We start from the raw sequence: 20,630 nt of genomic DNA, 5'->3' as shown, positions 1-20,630 counted from the left end.
CTTTGATGGCTGGAAGCTGTGGAATAGAGGCTTCCCTCCGCCCTGATGGTCCAGCCGATGAGTGACCTATGGATGTAAGCCAATCTGACCGGGACAAGCACAGGAGATCAAGCGGAATAGCGATGGAAGAGAGCGAGGTCAGAAGTGACCAACAATGAACGTGAGTGAGAGATAAACGGACTGTTTTTGTAAAGTGAAGGCCCAACCTTCTGTGGAGAAAGCGGAGTGCAGGGAGGTACGCCTCCTGAGCGATTGAATAGATCAAAGAAGCGAAGGGGGGAAGAGGGGAGAGAAACAGCGTTACATTTTGAGAGACTTACTTGAGCTTGGATAGAGACATGGCGAGTCTTTCGAGCTCTGAAACTGAGGTGTTGAATTGTAAACAAAGAGAGAACATGGCGGTTCCGCGAGGGAAAATAAAACCGAAAGGCAGCCAGAGTCCAAGATCGGAAGGTAGAGATGGACACCGGGAACAAGAAGATGAGGAAAAGAGTGACAGAGGTGGAAATAAAACAAAAGCTGCAGGAAAACCGTTTACTTCAGCTGCAAATGGAGAAAGCAAACATGACTCTCAGATTTCAGGGACTGCCTGAAAAGGAAAAAGAAGATTTGAAAAAGACTCTGGGAGAGATCATCGCTCCAGTAACAGGCTTATCAGCGGATGAAATAATAAAAGATATAGAGTCTGCCTATCGGGTATACTCTAATTACATTAAAAAAAATAGCCTGCCTGGGGAGATTGTAGTCAAGTTTGCAAGAAGACAGACCAGAGATGTTATATTAAAGGCAACTTCGGCAAATCCACTGAAATTTGGGAATACAAATATTAAGACTTTAAAAGACATCCCATTCGAAATCCGTCAAAAGAGGAAAAGCTACAAAGAATTAATCTCATTTCTTCAGACAAATGGAATACAATATCGCTGGGCGATCCCTGAAGGTGTCATCTTTAAAATTAATGATAAAAGAGAGAAGATTGACTCTAAAGCAAAGGAATTTTTGAGATGACAGCTAGGGCCAGAAGCAGAACTCAAAGATGAAGAAACAAAATCGAGTGACTTTGCTACCTCTGGAACGGGGGAGGACTGTGGGGAGGAAGTGGGTGTGGGTGCGGGAGCAAGCAAAATGGTGTATGATTTCAGAGAAAGAAGACAGAAGTAAGGGCAGGAGGACTCTGACAATAGCCCTATGAAAATAAGAAGATGCTCAAGACGTGTTCTCAAAATATTAAAGTTACTAACATTGAGTTAAAAATAACTCACAAGTATATTTTTATACTAACATGTATTTACTAACATGTAGTTTAACACGGAAATGATCTCCTACTCTTGGGTTTTTAGTTAGTGTGGATATCTTTTCTTTTTCCCTAGTTGTAGTCCCCTTTCCTATGTTTTCTGTTGTAGTTATGTAGTCTATTGAAAAACCAATAAAATTACCCTCTTGGGGGTTTCAAAAAAAACAACACCAAGGTGAATGCACAAAAAGCTACAAGGACACAGGATGTGCAAAAGCTGCACCATCTTTTCCCATTTGAGGACTGTGTGTTTGCTTATGAGAGACTTGCGGAACAAATGCAGGAGGTCTACCAAGTTGGTATCTGCCTCGCTAATTGAAATAATATGCAAATTATTTTAGCTGTATGCAATTAAAATATGCTTAATTTACATTTTGCCCATGATGTATTTCCAGTGAGGCTCTCGGTGCTCAACGGCAGACAAAAATAGCTCACCAGTTTAAATTTTATTGCAGTACAAATTTAGAAGTTTAAGCAGTCAGACTGGAGTAATGATGGCACCGAAGTTCATAATGACTTGTTTGGAATATAAATATGTCCATCTCATAATATCCAGAAATATTATGAATTCACCATATTTCTCTTCTGGTCCCTTCTGGCAGTGCATGAGCTGCAATCACTGTCCAGGACATGGATCAAATAGATGAAATTTTGAGGAACAGTTGAAAATGATACAGCAATATTTGAAGGTTTGTCAGTTGACATATGCCAACATTTTGAGCCAAGAGCCGTCCCTTGTGTATCTTGTGGGGGACTCTTGATTGATGTGAGCTGCTCAGGGAGATCATTGTCTGAAAAGCTGGCAATAAATGTAATAAACAAGAGAGAAATGTCAGAAAAAAGGAAGTTTTTTTCTCTCTAAAATTTTCTGAGGAAACTCCTAAGTGCCAAGCCTGTTGTGATCTGAGGGTCGTTCACATATCACCCTGGAGCCTTGTATGGTTCCACCCACATTGGAAGTCCTTTTTTGCTTAATCGATTTACTTATATTTGTTGCATTGTCTATTGCATGTCCCATCCTGTTGATTGTATTGACCTGTTCTATGTAATCCACCAAGGGAGAAAGACAGACCATAAATAAATAAATAAATATTCTCTGTGCAGTACACACAGCTTCCTTAGATTTGTCACTCTTTGTGTTCCATTTCATGGAATATTTTTAATTCCAATTTCCTGAAGGGGTCCAGGCTTAAGCATAATTGAGCTCACCAGATAGCAGTGCCATCCCTTTTGCTGGTCATTGTCATGATTTGGTCACAAGAACCTTTTTGGGTTTGTTTTCTTCTTTTTTGAAAGCAAGAACAAAAAAAACCCTTTATAGTAAGTGTGTGAAATTGAGGCCGTTCACACATGTAGTTAGACTGTTGTGAGTTAACTTTGAACTAGGATCTTGGAGATACAGGTTTAAATCACCACTCTGTCATGGAAGCTTGCTAGGCTAGTCACTCTCTCTCAGCCTAACTTACCTCAGAGGGTCACTGGTGTAAGGATAGAGTGGGGTAGTGGAGCATGATGTTGTAAACTACATTGGGTTCCCAGTGGGGAGAAAAGCAGGAGAGACAGTGGGTCCCCAGTGGGGAGAAAAGCAGGAGTGAAGGTATTTGGCACCATTTGCCTAATGTATTGAGCATACAATTGTGTGGATTCATTCTTTATAAAGAGCCATTTTTATAGCGCCACTGCAGTGTAGTGGTTTGAATATCTGACTAGGCTCTGAGAGTCTCCAAGTTTGAATCCCCACTATGCCATGAGAGCTTGCTGGATGACCTTGGGCCAGTCACATACTCTTAGCCTAACCTGCCTCTCAGGGGTGCTGTGAGGAGAAAACAGAGGACAATGATGTAAGCCCCTTTCAGTCCCCATTGGGGGAGAAATACAGAGTATAGAACAAAGTAACTAAATAAATAAGAACTAAAGAAAGTGAAACCTGAGACCACGGTCCCAGAAGATATAAACACATTTGCCACTGAGGGGCAAAACATAAATGTGAAAGGACTAGAGATTTTAAAGTATTCCTTGATTTGCAAGAAACTCACAGTTTGGATGCCTTGCATGTCCCCAAAATGAAACTAAAATGTGAAATGTGAAACTAAAATGTGCCTTGCTATGACCAGAAGCATTTTGTGCCTCTTAGGTTTCAGACATTTATAATAAGCATGAAAGAGATACTCAGTGGATGGTAGCTGACCCTGCTGGAAACCATTTCCTCATAACTTGCATGAAGAAGCACATAGATTTTACATGGAGCAGAACTGAAGGATCAGGGTGTTATTCTGAGAGCTGAAGCGAAAGCAGTTTGTAGGAATTGCATGCCCAGTGACAGATTTCACAGTCTTCTTTAGAATTATTCCCGTAGAAATGGCAAGGAAAAGGAGAGCTACAAGATCCCTGCCTCCGCTCCCTTGCAGGTATCATCTTCACTTCTTTTGACACGAGCAGTGGTTCCAAATCTCAGGCATTCAAGGCAGCCAAATCTTACCTTTGGCCCTTAGCTGTGATGTGCATCCATTTCACACTGCCATCATCACCTACCCCCCACTCCGTGAAAAGTGACCGTAGTTCTGTGCTCAGAAGCACCTAACACTATATCCTGTGGGATTTTTTTGAGAGACATAGTTCCACTGCAGATAAAAGTTTGTGTGGTTGTAATGTACTTTGTGAGTTATCTTCTTCTAAAGTGTTCGCAGATCAAAATTTCCCCGCACATATGTAAAAACAGCACCATTGGGGTAAATGCCTGGAATGTAATCACCCCAGGTAGGATTTTTGAGTCAAAGTGCTTTCTGAAGTTTTCAAAGGTGATACGGTCCTTTGAAAGGAGTGTATTGTGTGTGTGTGTCTGCACATCTGCATTCTTTGTAGATACTCTGTTTATTAAACTCAACCAGTGAATCTGAAACAAGTTGGGGTATAACCTGAAGACCACATCTTATACCCAAAGTCCAGTGGCACTTAAAGATAATTTTACAAAATTGAAAAGGTCATATTCTAGAAGGGAAACATGCCTCTGAAGCCAAAATGAGTCACCGGGGGTGGGCTGTACTTTCCTACTGTAAATTTTTTAAGCCCTAGTGTTACTTACCTCTTGCAAAACAAGGAAAAATTGCTATTAGTAGTAGCTCCAGCAACAGTACTAGCAAAATTAGGTAAAAGATCATGGAGAGCAGGAGTCAGAACTATATCATACAGGTATTTTAATGTTCTGAAAGAGTTTCACAAACTGTTGTTAGATGTGCTGCAGAGCAAACAAGGTCATCACACTTGAGATCAAAGCTCAAATGTACTTAGCCACAAAGCAGTGAGAAAGAAAATGTGGGACTAAAGTTCATTCCACACATTTATATGACATATAAAACCCTGTTGGAGACTTTGCCATATGTGAATGGAAACATGACTGTGCATGTTATTTCCTACATAGAAGTACTGTTGTGCAGGAAATCTGTAATGCATGCAGCAGACTTTTAAGATACAGGTTGAAGTGGGCAATGACATTTTTAATTTTCAAATGTGAAATCAAATATGGAATTCAATGTCCATAAATATTACCTCAATATTTTGTTTGTCTGAATGAATTATTTCAATTTCTCTCTCTCAGTATTTTATTTTTCCCAGTTCTTAAGAACATAAAAATGTGTCATTCATTCGTTCTACAGATAGATTTATTTCTAGTTCAATCACCTGGTTTTTTTTAAATAACAATTTTATTAGAAATATATATAACACATATTACAACAATAGCTTATTTGGCTTACGATGGTACTATAACAAGAACCGGAAAAGTTGAAATAACATATTCCAAAAATTAGAATATCAGCAATACACTTTCCAAAGTTAAACATTTAAATTATCATATTTTTAAATAAAGCAGGAAGTCGACATAACCTTTCATTAACTGATGCAAACTCTAAAACCGGAAACCAAATCGACTCAAAATCTGAACATGAGCCAGTTTCATTTTGTGCTATTTGAGAAGACAATTTTCCCATCAAGCAGAACTCAAAACACTTTATCAAACTAACTTGAGATTGTAGGTGAGTTTGAATTTTTCTAAAACTTAGCTATTACCATTCTTGCTGCAGCACATAGTATCGGTATTAATTCCTTTCTTTCTGGAGGAATTGTTGCAAGTTCTTTTTGCTATTAGCTCTAATCTCAATGGAATTGTGTAACCAGTAATATTAAAAAAATTGTTTTTGCACCTGTTCCCAAAACTATTGAATATCTTTACACTCCCACCAGCAGTGCGTATAAGTGCCTACAGTACCACAACTCCTCCAACAAAATTTAGAACTGTTTGGGCCCATATTTAATTTTTGTTGTTTAGGATACTATCTTGTTAGTGTTTTAAGAAATTATATTTTTATCACTATTGCTTTTGAATGGAACGGCTGTGACTGCCAAATCTTATACCATTCTTCCATGCTGATATTTTTCTGACAGTCATTGCACCAGTAAATGGTATAAGTCAGTGGTTTGTCACTTTGTGAAGTGATTAGTATGCTATTACAAGTTGGAGATTAGACTTTGAAATTTGATTGCTGATGTACCAAGAGTTTTGCAAAATCTGTTAGCTTTTTTATGAGGCATCGTTCAATGTCTGGGTGTTGTGAGAGATGTTTCAGTTGAAAATACTGAAATCAGTTCATTGTTTGCCCTACTATTAATTCTAAGGTAGCTTTATCAAGAACTAGACCTTTTTTGTTATATAAAGCAATCTTATTTTGAAATGTTCTTTCCAGCTAGTAAAAGAGCTAAAATGGTAGGCTGGCTCGAACCATGATTGGCCTGTATATGTAGATAGTGGGGAAATAGAAGGGGCCAATTTATTTCTGTTCCTGCTCCAAGACTTTAAAGTACATAATAAAAAGGGATTGTTCAGTGAGGGGTCTGATTTTTCCACAGGCTTATTCCAAATTAGACCACTCAAGGATCTAGGAAGGACTGATGCTTGCTCAATATAAATCCGGTCTGCAGCCTCATCCCTTTGGAGCATCCGAATGAGATTTGACAATTGGGATGCTTCAGAATTCAAGGATAATCTAGGATAAGCTGTTCCCCCCAACTTCAAAGATCTGGACATAGTCCAAAAACCAACGCTTGCCTTTTTGTTATTCCAGATGAAATCATTTGTCATATTTTGCCAATAATTAAATAATGATCCCAGTATTTGAATTGGTATGGTTATAAAATAATATATGAAATTTGGTAAAATAAAAGATTTTACCAGTTCTAATTTCTCCAGCCAGGAAAAATTAAATGCTAACCATTGTTTAAGCAGACATTTTACAGGTTTATGTAGTTCTCCCAGGTTGTTGCCTAACAGCTTTTTTAGATCTACAGGTATACTGACCCCAAGGTATTTCCATGCTTTAGTAATCCATTTATATTCACATAACCTGATACTTGGCCAAAGTTGTTTAATAATTTATGTAACTCTTGTAGAGAATCAGTGGGGTTAGATATATATAGTACTACATCATCTGCGAATAAACTAATTTTAAAACGTATTTGTTAGTCATTATACCCTGAATGTTTGTGTTGTGTTGTTGTTGTTACGTATTGCCTGAGTAAACAGCTCGACTGAAAGAGCAAACAGTAATGGGGAGAGGGGACAGCCCTGTCTCGTTCCCCGTGTTAAGGAGAAGCTCTCTCAGCATATGTTATTAATTTTTATGTGAGCCTTAGTGTTTTGTTACACATTCTTAGAAGATGTTTCATGATCATGAACTGCATGTGATTGCCATTTCCATTGTATTTCCATTCCATAAGATATGGATTTGCATTGCATGAATTGTATATAGCACTATCCTTACTACTTTTGTTTGGATACCATATTTTTACTATATTTGGATACTCTGTTTGGATATAGTTTTATTCCCCTCTTCCTGCGAGAAATTCAGGGCAACAAACTTTATAAACTCCACTGTTAAATCCTCAAAACAATCGTGATGAAGCTTAGGCTAAGCTCAAGGTTACCTGGTGGTTTTCATGAGTGAATATGGATTTGAACCTGAAGCTCCAAATCCAGTACTCTAACATTTATACCATACATACTCTCTTTGTTAGTTCCTGTTCTTTAGAGAACCCAGATGTTTAGCTGTCTTCTAGTGAACACAGTGTTTATGATGAACTGGCTTTCCTATAGGATGAATTTCAGATTTGTACCATTACCAGTTTTGTGGTAGTGATGGTGGGAGTTCCACCTCTCCTTTGCCCTCTGCAGAAGCCTGGGCCTACTTGCTTCTCGGTGGATCAAAGGCAATGTCAAAGCTTTAGATTTCTAGATAACCACCAACTGCAGTCCCAAACTGCTTCCATGCTGACTTGGAAGTGGTTGAGGACTCTCATGCACCTGCCAAGCCAGCCCTCAGGTTCGTGCTTCCAACTCTAGAAGAATGGCTGAGCCCAGCATACAGAATGTCAGAAACGATGGAGGATGAAGAGAGGGTACCATGATCAAGGGGCATCACACAAGCAGGAGGGTGCAGAGCATGTGACATTTTCATTATGAGGGGACAGTGATTATGAGAGGGCAGTAGCAAATGTATGCTGAAGTTCGTAGCTTCTGCATGATGCTGGGTGGACTCATGACAACCACATAATAAGGTGACCTTGTGCTGTGTAATGGAATGGTATATGTAAAGCTGATGAATCATACAGAGACCTGACTGATGGAAAGTGAGAGTGAAAGTACTGCAGAGGAGACAGGATAGATCTATCACACATTGATAAATTTCCTCGGAAATGATTTCCATCCATAGTAGGAATGCATTCAATCAGGACAGAGATCTTGATTTGCTTGTCCATTATTATTTACTTTGTAGCCTGGCTTTCTCACTGAGACTCAAGACAGATTGGGTGTTTATGGGTGTCTCGAACTTAGACTCAAGTAGGATCACCAGACCATTGACGTTTGCAAAAGTAGCCTCGACTCAGTCAGTCTTTCCAATTTCGTCAATAAACCTGGGGAAAAATGTTTCCAAGACACTGTTCCTCCGAAGCCAAATTGGCTTATATTTTGTTGTAGTCACCCAAGATGTACATCCCATTCCTGTGTGGAGTTTCAGATAGGCTTCACCACTGAAGAAATCATGTATTTGTGTTTGTTCGGTCATTCAGAGGTGCAGTCTCTCCATACGGAACAATAACACTCTTTACCATGATTGCTAAGTAGATGCTACATTCTGTATGTACATCTGAGAGATAATTCTAAACTGTGAGCCTGTGATCTTTGGCCTTTAGAATCCTCTTTCATCACTTAGAAAGGTAGCACTCAATAGCAGGTGCCAGCACTTGACCAAAAAACCCTCCCAACAACAGAGAGTAAAGAGAGCTCATTCTTGCTGGCAAAATAATAATATGCCATTGAAGGCAGAAAGAGCAGCTTCCTTTGACTTGCATTCCAAACTAGGCTTGCTCTATGGTAGGTTCCAGTTTAAAAAAGAAGTCTTGGGGCTGCTTTGTAATTTACAAATTGTAGGCAGAAGTGGATGTCCAGTAAGGATGCTGGCCTGGAGGGTCCTGGGGATCCCCTGGAGTTACAGCTCATCTCCAAACTACAGAGGTCAGTTCCCCAGGAGAAAATGGGTGCTTTGAAGGGTGGACTGTATGTCTTGAGAGCCAGTTTGGTGTAGTGGTTAAGTGTGTGGACTCTAATCTGGGAGAACCGGGTTTGATTTCCCCACTCCTCCACTTGCAGCTGCTGGATGACCTTGGGCAAACCATACTTCTGGCACAGCTGTTCTTGAAAAAGAGCAGTTTCTGTCAGAGCTCTCTCAGCCCCACCTACCTCACAAGGTGTCTGTTGTGAGGAGGGGAAGGGAAAGGAGTTTGTAAGCCACTCTGCAATCTCAGTTACCAGGTTTGTTGGTCAATTTAATTTTTCATCGTTATTTGGCTACTTTAAATATACAATTGGAACTATTAATATAATAATTTCACTATTTCATTTCATGGTTTTTTATTTAGAATATTTGGAATGGATATGGCTATACCTATGGCCCATCATTAATGCCAGTAACACAATTACAAACATATAAGGTAATTCTAGTTTGAAAAAATCATTTGTTGAAATTAACAAGGATTTGGTATACATTTGAAATAATAATTTGAGTTTCTTTTCCCCTTTCCCCCCCTCTATTTTTATAATTTCAGGATACAACATCTGGTCTTTATATAAGTGTACTAAAGATCTTGTATACATATGTTTGAATCTGTGTCTATACTATATTGTAATAGTGACCACTGAGGAAGGCCCTTTGAGGCCAAAACGCGTTTGGTCTTTAATTGGAAAGTGTTGACCCATCATGTGTATTAATATTTGATATGCTTTTATTAGTCTGATACTTGAAAAAAAAATTAACCCGAATATATTTTAATATGTATACACCCTAATAAATTTTGTACTTTTATAATATACATGGTCAGCTTAACCCTTCTGGTTCACAGTGTTATCTTGGGTTGAGTTTTCCCCTCTCCCCCCCCCTTCTTTTCCAGTTTTTTTCCACTCCCAAATCTCGACGAGTTTGGAGCTGGCCACCGTACCCCCACCTTACCCCCTGCCAGCAGTCAGGAGGGACCTGGCAACCATACATTTGGCTTATATTTTCCACTTTCAACTACACTAAGCACACCCTTCGAATGTTACCTGCAGCTGTGGGAAATCTGCTTTTCCTTGGCATGCTCCCATATGGCTGGAAGCTATGCGTGAATGCATAAGCAAATGTGTGAGGCCAGTTACCTGGATCATTTTCATAGAATCAGCCTGTGGTGGGAAAGACCCCACCCACATAGCTGCAATATTCACACGTACCTTCCAGTGGCATGGTAGTGTGTATTGAAAAAGTGACTTCCAGGGTAAAAGATTCATAAACTGCAGAGGTCATTTCGGGGGGGATCACAGGGAATCGCAGTATCCCCGGGTGAGGTACAGGGGGCGAGGCACATGATGAAGCCCCGCCCCCGCTTCCGGCCCTCATTCAGCCAGGAGGAGGCAGGAGAAGAGGGAGGGTACGTTGCTTCCTCCCTGCCTCTCCCCACCCCTGCCTCTCCCCACCCCTGCCTGCCTGGGGCCAGGGAGGGCCTTTGCGGGGCTTCCTTGCACTCCCGCCGGCCTTGCACGTCCACCGCCAGGCCCCTCATGGGACCGTTGGGGGCGGGGTATGCGGCCGGGACCGTTGGGGGCGGGGTATGTGGCCTTATGACACACTTCTGGTGATGTCAGGGTGTGTGGCCTTATGACACACTTCCGGTGATGTCAGGGGGTGTGGCATATGCTAATGTGTTATGCTAATGAGTTCCCCTAGCTCTTTTTCTATGAAACGACCCCTGATAAACTGTATTTGCCCATCTTCTCCCATAGGAGAATGCATATGCTCTGGGCGAGGGAGGGCTCATGAGCTTCACGTGCAGGCTCAGGCATGTCTTTAGAGGAGAGGATATTCAGGTTCCTCCCACATGACAACTTGCAAACTTGCAATGGAGTCTGTTTGCTCATTGAGTCCTTCCCCATCCCCTTCCCAAAGCATGTTCCCTGTTACAAAACCCAGCTCCTATAGAGGGAGCTATATGCATAAAGAAGAAGAGAAGAGAGAAGAAGAGATTGGATTTATATCCCGCCCTTCACTACCCAAGGGAGTCTCAGAGCGGCTTACAAACGCCTTTCCCTTCCCCTCCCCACAACAGACACCCTGTGAGGTGGGTGGGGCTGAGAGAGCTCTGACAGAAACTGCTCTTTTTCAAGAACAGCTGTGCCAGAACTATGACTTGTCCAAGGTCATCCAGCAGGTGCAAGTGGAGGAGTGGGGAATCAAACCCAGTTCTCCCAGATTAGAGTCCGTGCACCTAACCACTACGCCAAACTGGTGTTGTATAACCCAAAGTTGTGTAACCCAAAATGAGCCATAACTGTTGCTCTGAGGCTACTGAAGTGAGGGGAAGGACAGTTTGTCTGAGTCCCTGGCTAGGGGGTCATGTACATGGAAAGGCTGCACCTGTTCCCTCCCAAGAAGAATATACATTTCAGCTGTGCACTAAACCTAGTGTCACTGCTGTAGTGCAGTAGATTTTGAGGGGTGGGGGATTTACAGAATATTAGTGGTAAAAATCCATTTGTTTAATGTGTGCCTCCTCACCCATCCCTGCTTTAAGACATTAAGAAGAGCCATTGGAACCTCTCTGCCTGGTTCACATTAGAGGTACCAGAATAAAGAACTACAAGATATCCTTCATGCTCTTGCAGGATTAGTACAAACTGAAGCAGGATGACACTGCATTATCAGGAGTCAAGGACATGAATTTTAACCAGTGACTTGGCCACTAAATGCACAGTGACTCAGCAGTCATTGGAACTGGAATGAATGAGTTCTTATTTCCACTGCTGTGGTCTAATAGCTCGGTAACTTTCTTGCTCATGCTCCATTCGACTAAGGACAATGTTGCTTAAAATATTATTAAATGTTCCCCGGTACAGAGAAAGGCCTTTGTATAAACCTTTTAGCTTATACAAACAAATTGCATCTTTTTAGATCTGCCACCACACAATAATTCATGCCAACAGCAGAGGCTGGTTGATTAGTAGGGAGTTTTAATCTGCTGTGTTAATCTGCAGCAGAACAGTTCGATTTGACTCAAGTAGCACCTTAACAGACCAAGAAGAGATCCAGGGCATAAGCTTTTGAGATTTAACGCTCCCTATGTCAGATAGGAGTAGAGTAGAAACTGAAATCTCTGACTCTTTTTATCCTAGTCAAAAGGTAGGAAGGGTGTTGCAAAGAATGCTTGTAAAGGATGCACTGGTACAATGCATGTTGTAATCAATGTGAATAGAGCAGAGAGGAAGGAGTTGGGGGCAGAAAATCAGCATCTGTAGTGAGATAAGAATCCTGTGTCCCTGTTCAGCCTGGGGAGTGGGCCCATTGTTCTGAATTTGTGAATAATCTCAATCTCATGTTGCAATTTCCCCTAGAAATTTCTTTGTTTGAGGACTCCCACTCTTAGGTCAGCAGTGTCTTTTGGTTTAGTACAGTTTCATCCATCCCTTCATCCAAGGAACTCTAGGCAGTCTCCTTTGGTCTTTTCTCTCCCATTTTATCCTCATAGCAACACTGCGATGCAGGTGAGGCTGAGGAACAGTGACTAGTCATCCACCAAGCTTCATGGGAGAGAGGAGACTTAAACTAGAAAATCCGTAAAATGGTTTCTCCTTCCATGAAATCAGTGGGTATTCTTAGCTAAGCTGCTCTCTCTCCTAGCCCCGGATAGATCGATAATATCAATAATATTGACTACTTTACAGGATTGTTCCAAGGATTATAATACATACATGAAAACAAAACAAAAATTTGCTAAATAGTGTTATTGTTTATGGGCTGTCTGATCCCACAGTATCTTTAGCTATATTGGTGCTATTCTATCAGGACACATCAGGTTGGTGGCCACCATACAAGCTTGACAGTCCAATCCTAAGGAGAGTATGCACCCTTGTAATGCCATTAAAGTCAATGGTGTCACTCACAAAGAACAGGAAGATTTCTGGAAGACAGACAGCATGCAGAAAAATATGGCTATTCATTTGATGCGGAGGGCTCCAAAAATAGGTTGAAAGAGAACTGCCCATTCCTGCCTCATTTAGTGTAATTTATTTATTTAGATATTTGTACCCAGCACTGTGGGAACCCAAACCAGCTAACAACATTATTCTCCCTTCCTCTACGTTACCATGGCAGAGAGTGGATTCAAACCGAGGCCTCTCAGATCCTAGGCCAATCCCCTAACCATGCTGGCACATACTGCAATATATGACATCAGTACACCTGAAGAAGAAAGCAACCAGCAAGCCATCACAGTGGGAAGGGGGAGAAGAACCAGAATCAATAGGCGATGGGTGGGCAGGAGGGAAAGATCTCCATCTTAACTCCACAGGTAGCAGGACCAGAGCCACAGTGGGACCAGCTACAGAGAGGCTCGCACTAGACCTCCATCTTGGTGGCTTTAACTGTGTCAGGTGATGGCTGCCCATTGCCAGATTCAGGACTCAGATTCCCAAGAAATTCAAAGGGGAAAAGGGGAAAAGAGCCTTGTTAGAACTGGCTTACAGGAGCAGCTATGGTAATGGAGAAAAAAGAGGCAGTTCAGAAGGAAGAGCGTGCTTTCTGGTTCCTTCCCTCATAGTTCCTCACAAGCACCATACCTCTTTTATTTGATTATTATGTTTTTCAGCTAACTCTTAAAAAGTACATTGTCAATCGCTTTGTCAGAGCTACATGAAAAGCTCAAAATGCAGAATGAACAGAGTAGGTGTCCTTATTTAACATTTTTTCTCTCAGATTTTTGAATATAATGGATCTTGTTGGATGCTTATGCTGTCCTGTGAGCCATTTTTCCTGTCACACATCTACCCTGACACAAGTTAATCATGAGGATTTTTCCGTAATGGCTCTTCCTGCTGTCTGTATAGTATATGCACTGGTGGGGGGGGCAAAACAACCAATGGGAGGAGGGAGGGAGTTTAACTCGAAGGAGTCTGGAGACAGCGGACGCCATCAAAACAGGCCGAGGAAAAATGCCGTTCCAGATCACGTCTCATCTGCAGCTGAACGAGACCCTCGCCAGCTGTGAATGTGTGCAATTTAAGATGTATATATGTTGTCCTCCCTTACCCCACAAAGCATTGTTAGTCCCTCGTGAAAAATGAGTAACTGTAAATCGCTCAGAGCCAGCAAGCTCTGCAGGATTGAGCGATTAATAAATGGAAAGATGATGATGATGATGATGATGATTAAGATTTTAAAGGGTTTTGTTTCTTAAGGATAATTATTAAAAGTGTAAAATGTACACTGGGTTGGGAATTATCACAAAATCCTTCATTTCCTTTTTATGGGAGCAAGTGTGTCAGGTTTTCTATATAGCATGTAGTTACCTTCTGTTGGGATCTTTATACAAAATAGCCTGTTAGCCCCCTTCCAAGCAATTCTCAGGAGTCCAGATCTGATTACACTTGTGTGTGTGTGTGTGTGTGTGTGAGTGACTGATGACTAGATTAAACTACTTCAGGTGATAATGAGAAAGAACCATAACTCAGTGGAAAAGCGCAAGGTTTTCATGTTGAAGGTCCCTGCTTCAATCTTGGCCATTTATAGCTGAAAGAATATAAGGGCTGGGGAAGATCTCTATTAGGGTTGCCAGCCCCCAGGTGGGAGTGGGGGACCCCCTATTTCATGGGTTCCAGTCCGCCGCTGGCCAGCTGTCTGGCAGGGGGACGCCCTGCCTCCAACAGCCACATCCGGGTATGATGTCCCTGGCGTGATGAAGTGATGTCCCTGGCGTGACTTGGAAGTGGGTATGATGTCCCTGGCGTGACTTGGAAGTGATGTCATCACGCCGGGGATGTCATGCGCGGCAATGTCGCCCCACTCCCAGGAAGTTCCCTTCTCCTGCCCACTAGCAGAAGAAAAGGACCTGGCAACCCTAATCTCTGCCTGCCTGCCTGCCTGCCTGCCTGCAGCATCTGAGAACCCCTGCCAGTCAGAGTAGGCAACACAGAGTCAGACCAATGGGTCCGATTTACTATAAGGCAACTTCGTATGTTCAACAGTTACTCAAGATTTTTCAGTATGAATTATTTCAGTACAAGTGAACATGTTACTTTTTATTTCTACTTCTGTGTACCACCTAGTGGTTTTATGTACTTTAGAAGTGACTATGGTTATTATTAAATAATATTTACCACTAAGGCATCTTAAAGTGTGCTCTATCAGGAACACGTGTCCAAAGTCCCTAGTATAATTAAGTTATATAATGCTACTAATATAATTATTCTCCAGTAAGAGTCAAATGAGAAATTACACTGGTGATCCAATATTGGATCTTCTGTTGTCTGTACTTTTAAACAGGTTAGAAATCCTCGATAACACCCCCATAAGAAGTGTCCATAGTACTAGTGGCAGATTAAAGCAGAAAAATAATTTCGATTGGGGGAACACTATGGGGAAGGGTTACTCCTGTGCTAGAGGAGGGGAAGCTTAACCCCCTTTTTGTGCAGAGTATCTAATACAGCCTCCTCCAAAATTTACTACTAGCCACACACAGGGGAAGAAAGTAAAGAGGCATGTCTTTGTCTTCTGCAGTAGATCTAAAAGCTTCAGTGAGGCCCTGGTCACACGAATGGTTTTGGGCCGGGAGAGGGACGGATCGGGGCCGCAGCAAACGGGCGCGATCCCACTGCAACATCTGGGCAGCGTTGTGAACCCGTTCCCGATCCGGCCCTTCCCCCGAAAAGACGCAGCAAAACTGAACCACCTACCGAGGTGGTTCTTTCAGGACGGCCGCATGAAGGCCGGCCGTGGGATCGCCGGCACGTCCTTTTGCCGGCGCATCCCCGGCTTCTGGCTGAACTGTGCATGCTCAGTCATGCGCAGTTCGGCAGCCTCCCTCTCCCGGCCGTCTTCCTCCCCGGCATCTGATCGTGCCGGGGAGCAACGGCGCCGCGGTTCAGGGGATCCGTGGGATCCCGCTGCGGCGTCTCTATTTTATTAAAAGCCGCACTTTGGCCGGTGTTTTTCCTGCCGTGTGGCAGGGACCGGAGTATACTTAGATCAGGAAAAGGGCAGTCCAAACCCAACTTCAGAATCCCCATGACGTCTTTAAATAAAATTAAAGCTATTGGGAGATTCAGTTATAGCTCTCCCACATCTCAGGCTGCTGTAAATCTGTCATTAGAACTTTGTAGGATAAAATATCTTCTTCTTTTTTAAAAAAGAACTTGCTTCAAAGCTATTCTGTTCTAATGGTGGGTTTGGGGAACAAGGCAGAGAGGTTCGGCAGCTTTTGAGATCTAGCACTGGGCCAATACAACAAAGATTGCCTAAGGTGATATAATAATGTGGCAAGGCCATGTCAGCATGATTACTTTGTCCTCGCTTTTGTGACATAGACATCTTAGAGAGCACATAAATCCCTTCTAAAAACAACAATGATACGATGTGTGGTGACTTCATACCACCTGGTGCTGGCAATGCCCATTGGATCTGCTTCTGTTGCAGACCCTGCACTATTCGCAAACAATTCATTTCTCACTGTCACCATCACAGGTTCCCTGGGGAGAAAGGGTGCCAATTGCTTCATGCTCCTCATGCATGTACCAGTGGAGGTCATTGGGCAGCAAACAACAAGGACAGTGGTAGGCTGCCTAGGCATGCTGATTCCTGCAATGCAGCACCTGTACGGTGGCCAATAATTTCATGGGGCGTGACTCGCCTGCCTATACCTCTTGGCAGCACATATTAGTGCAGGCTATAGGTCTGTTGGTCAGGGAATGATTGATGTTTACCTTTTGAATAGACACACTGTTGGTGATGAATATAGTGTCAGTTACAGCAGACTTTACACAGAAGGCGATACTAGTTGGATGAACAACTAGTCATTGTTCATCCCAGATAGACTAAGAAGAATAACAAACTGCATTGTTACAGATGGGGAAAAATCTATCAACTGGCATGGTATGTAAAATGTAATTAATGGAAAGTGCTGACTAATATTTGTGTGTTTTCTTCCCTATTTTTCCCCCCAGCCAATGTTTTCAGTTGCACCAAGCTTAGCCACCAATGCTTCAACAGCCTTTAATCCCTACTTGGGGCCTGTCTCCCCCGGCTTAGTTCCAACGGAGATCCTGCCAACAGCACCCATGCTAGTTGCAGGGAATCCTGGCATGCCAGTTCCTGCTGCCGCTGCTGCAGCAGCACAAAAGCTGATGAGGACAGACAGACTCGAGGTAGGAACTACAACTTTGTCATTTTTTATTCTTCTAGCTCCCAGATTTGCATTGCTGATTTCCTAAGCAAAATGGTAACGCTGCTTAAAAGTGATCCGCCTCCCCAAAATTGCAGTTGTTATGCTGTTCAAAAACACAAAGGTAATGTAATAATGTACTCCCCCCCCAACTAATAATTGAAAAGGAACAGATTGATCTCTCTGCTCATAAACCTTACTATTTCTACACAAACAGAGTAATGATCTTCATGAGCAGCAGACCATGCCTAAGCTTCTTCATAAGATTGGCCCGTAGCACTGCTATTAAACCATCACGTGAATCATTGGAATCTCTGCAGTGTTTTGTGTTCTTCATGTAGCTTTCTGCCTGCCTGTTGCCACATGAATGGCAAAACTGTGTTTATCCAAGGGCAGGTTGCACAGTAATGCTGGATGCCCACCGAGCTCTTTGGAGGAGGATATTATCCAATTCTCGTAACATTTTAGTGTGCAAATTGCTTCATGCTCCTCACACCGCTCTGTCATGGCTCCCAAGAATTCCATCAGTCAAATGGGGACATAAAAGATCCACCATGCAAGTCAGGAGTTCCTGGCTGGACAGAAATATAGAATTCCTCTGGCAGCAATCACAGTAAGCAAAATCACATCCTACTGCTATGAATCGAACATCGTTAGCTCATTAACTGCCGTCAGAGCTGGATAAGAAACAAACACCACAGCCTCTCTCATTTCCCTGCCACGCTTGTTTCTAGCAGAGGTCTCGTATTTGTTATTTATCAGCTTTTGCTACATGCCTAACAAATGTTGTTTTGCTCTCGCAAATATTCTCCTTTGCCCTGAACAGCTCCTTATCTGAGGATGTCTGACAGGGGTTTTCAGCGGCTTATCACATCAATGCTAAAATGGGCTCCAAGCCAACTTTGTGCTGCAGCGTGGTATGGAACTCAACTGAGTCACAAATGCAGCAATCTTCATGCTGGTCTTCACAGCATCGGAAGTGACATTTTCCATCATTAAAATGTAAAGTGAAACACGGAGACATGTTAAAGCACAGACCTGGTGCCAACATAATGCTGAATTGTGGTTAGCGTTAATTGTGGCCAGTTGCCTTAACCCTGGTTAAGAACCCTATAGTGAGAGCAGAGTTTAGCTTACCAAGCTAAGCTTTCCGCCAGGAGGACACGCACCAAATACCAGTCAGACCCGCTTATGACCTTGCAAGCAGAATGGTGGGGAAACCCTTGCTGCATAAAACAGATGTAAGGCTGGCCTTAAACATGGTTAGTGCAAACTTAAGGTTGCTCAAGCCTGCAACCAGTGGTTTCAGAGCCAGTTTTGTGTAGTAGTTAAGTGCGCGGACTCTAATCTGGGAGAACCGGGTTTGATTCCCCACTCCTCCACTTGCAGCTGCTGGATAACCTTGGGCAAGCCATAGTTCTGTCAGAGCCGTTCTCTCAAGGACAGTTCTGGAAAGAGCTCTCTCAGCCCCACCTACCTCACAGGGTGTCTATTGTGGGGAGGGGAAGGGATAGGAGTTTGTAAGCCACTCTGAGACTCCAAGTGAAGGGTATGGTATAAATCTAATTGCTTCCTCCTCCTCATCTTTTACCAGGGTTTAGGTATTCAGACATTTGATTATAGATAAGAACCATGCAAACATTAGGTTGGATCCAGCCAGCTGTTTAACACAATCTTTTCCAATTCCCCTCCTTACTGCACCCCTCGTCGTACATGGCTTTTGTCCATGACGGTCTCAGCATAGCCTTTTTGGTGGTCAAAGGAGATCCCTCTTTCCTTTTCACCAGCTGAAAATCTGGTTGGATCTGACCTCTTCTTTTTTTACTTGGGGCCACCATGATGGCGACACATTGTTTTGTTCCAATTCTTTCTCTCATACATTTACATAGACTTCATTACTTCCTTCTTTAAGCTTTACGATGTCTGTGTAATGCATACAGCAGTACCCTCACACTCTGCTAGTTTTTTTTAAAACACAGAATGATAAAGTGTACAAGTAGCCTTTTTTAAAAAATAAGAAAAAACAAAGCAGCCCTCAGAGAGACCATGATTTTGCAAAAATCGCTCGTGTGAAAAAGCTTTCTTTTCCTTGAAATCCCCATAAGGAAACCTCTAAAATAGCACCTTACTACTTGTAAATTGTGAAGGAGAAATTGTCTGGCTGCACAGGGAGAGGGAATGGCTGAGTCTTTTCAGGAAGCGGGGCTGTTTTACCTGTCTATGACCAAGCTTTATGCCCACTGCCCAAAGCACGTGGAACAGGAGGCTAAATCCGAACCACATTAATTATTTTTAAACATTATTAATTATTTAATTATCAGTTTCCCCCCACACACAATTTTAAAAGCTCTGTACAAATAAAATGTCACAAATTGAGCCCAAAGCAGGTTCTGAAACTAAAACCCCTTAGGGGTTTCTACATATTGACGACCCGGCTCTGGCCAAAGACAGGAGACCAGCAAGGAAGGTTCATAGCCAGAGCAGGTCAGGTGATACCTGGGGCCATGGCTCATTGGCTGAGCATCCACTCAACATGAAGAACATCCCAGGTTTGATTCCCTGCATCCCCTAGTTAAAAGGATCAGGTAAGAGGTGATGTGAAAGACCCTCGAAAGCCACTGCCAATCACAGCGGACAGTATTCACTTTTGAAGGATCAGCAATCTGACTTAATATAAAGCAGCTTCCTATGTTCCTAAAAATTGTCAGATCAGGTTTTCTCATAGGACTGGTCAATTTGTGGGCTCCATTCCTGACTTCCTTGCCACATCTCCCTCTTAATTAGACAGAAAGTGGATCAGACCTGGCATGGGCTGTATTAGTCTCCTTATTTATTTATACCCCCAATACCCCCCAAAGCAGCTTATAGAATCTCTTCCTCTATTTTATCCTTGCCACCTGTGAGGCAGGTTAGGCTGAGATTCATCCAGAAAGCTTCTAAGGCAGAGCAGGGATCCAAACTAGGTCTCACAGGCACTTATTCATGCCAGTCAGTCCAGCATGAATTGTACCATGCATTGGCACTCAAAGCATGACATCGACAAAATGGGTATCACCTCTAATCGGGGAGGAAATGGAGAAACCGTTTTTTAGAAGATGTAAATGGTCCTCCCCAGTATTTCTTAATATTTGAGTTATTCCTTTGTTATTTCCTTCCTTCCAGAAGGAAAGGAACTGTTGCATTAGCCACTATTTTTCCCACCGAAAGAACTTGCCCTGTAGTCTTGGGTGGTAATGCGTTTTCCAGGGCACGCCTTTCAACCAGCTTAGCCCAGTTTTTCAGTTGAAAGTTGCCCTTGAAAAGCTTGACCTTGGCAGGCACCCCTGATAGGACACCAAGAGGGCAGACGCTCAGAGCAGCAGGGCCCGCGGAGTGGCAGCCGTATCGATCAGAAAGGAGGAAATCACAGCAAGGAGGATGCGAGGCAAGAGAAATGGCTAAAGGAGGTTTTCTTTTTCAGGACTAATTGGGCAATTTTCGATCTGCTGCTGTTTGTTTTGGCAAGTTAAGGGAATCTTCTCTCTCTCTCTCTCTCTCTCTCTCTCTCTCT

The 20,630-nt window shown here is 42.6% G+C and overlaps 1 protein-coding gene across 15 annotated transcripts in view; it reads left to right on the top strand.

The window, feature by feature from the left end:
• Positions 1-20,630, top strand: part of MBNL1 (muscleblind like splicing regulator 1) — a 245,972-nt gene that overhangs the window by 193,725 nt on the left and 31,617 nt on the right. For all 15 annotated transcript variants that reach the window (XM_015427000.1, XM_015426997.1, XM_015427010.1 and 12 more), the window contains one exon: positions 16,863-17,063. In XM_015427000.1, coding sequence (XP_015282486.1) covers positions 16,863-17,063 — 201 coding nt within the window. The remainder of the gene's footprint in view (positions 1-16,862; positions 17,064-20,630) is intronic.

Source organism: Gekko japonicus, unplaced genomic scaffold (genome assembly GCF_001447785.1).
Source record: "Gekko japonicus isolate JY-2015 unplaced genomic scaffold, Gekko_japonicus_V1.1 scaffold312, whole genome shotgun sequence".
NCBI lineage: Eukaryota > Metazoa > Chordata > Lepidosauria > Squamata > Gekkonidae > Gekko > Gekko japonicus.
This window is presented reverse-complemented; position numbering and strand designations above follow the sequence as displayed.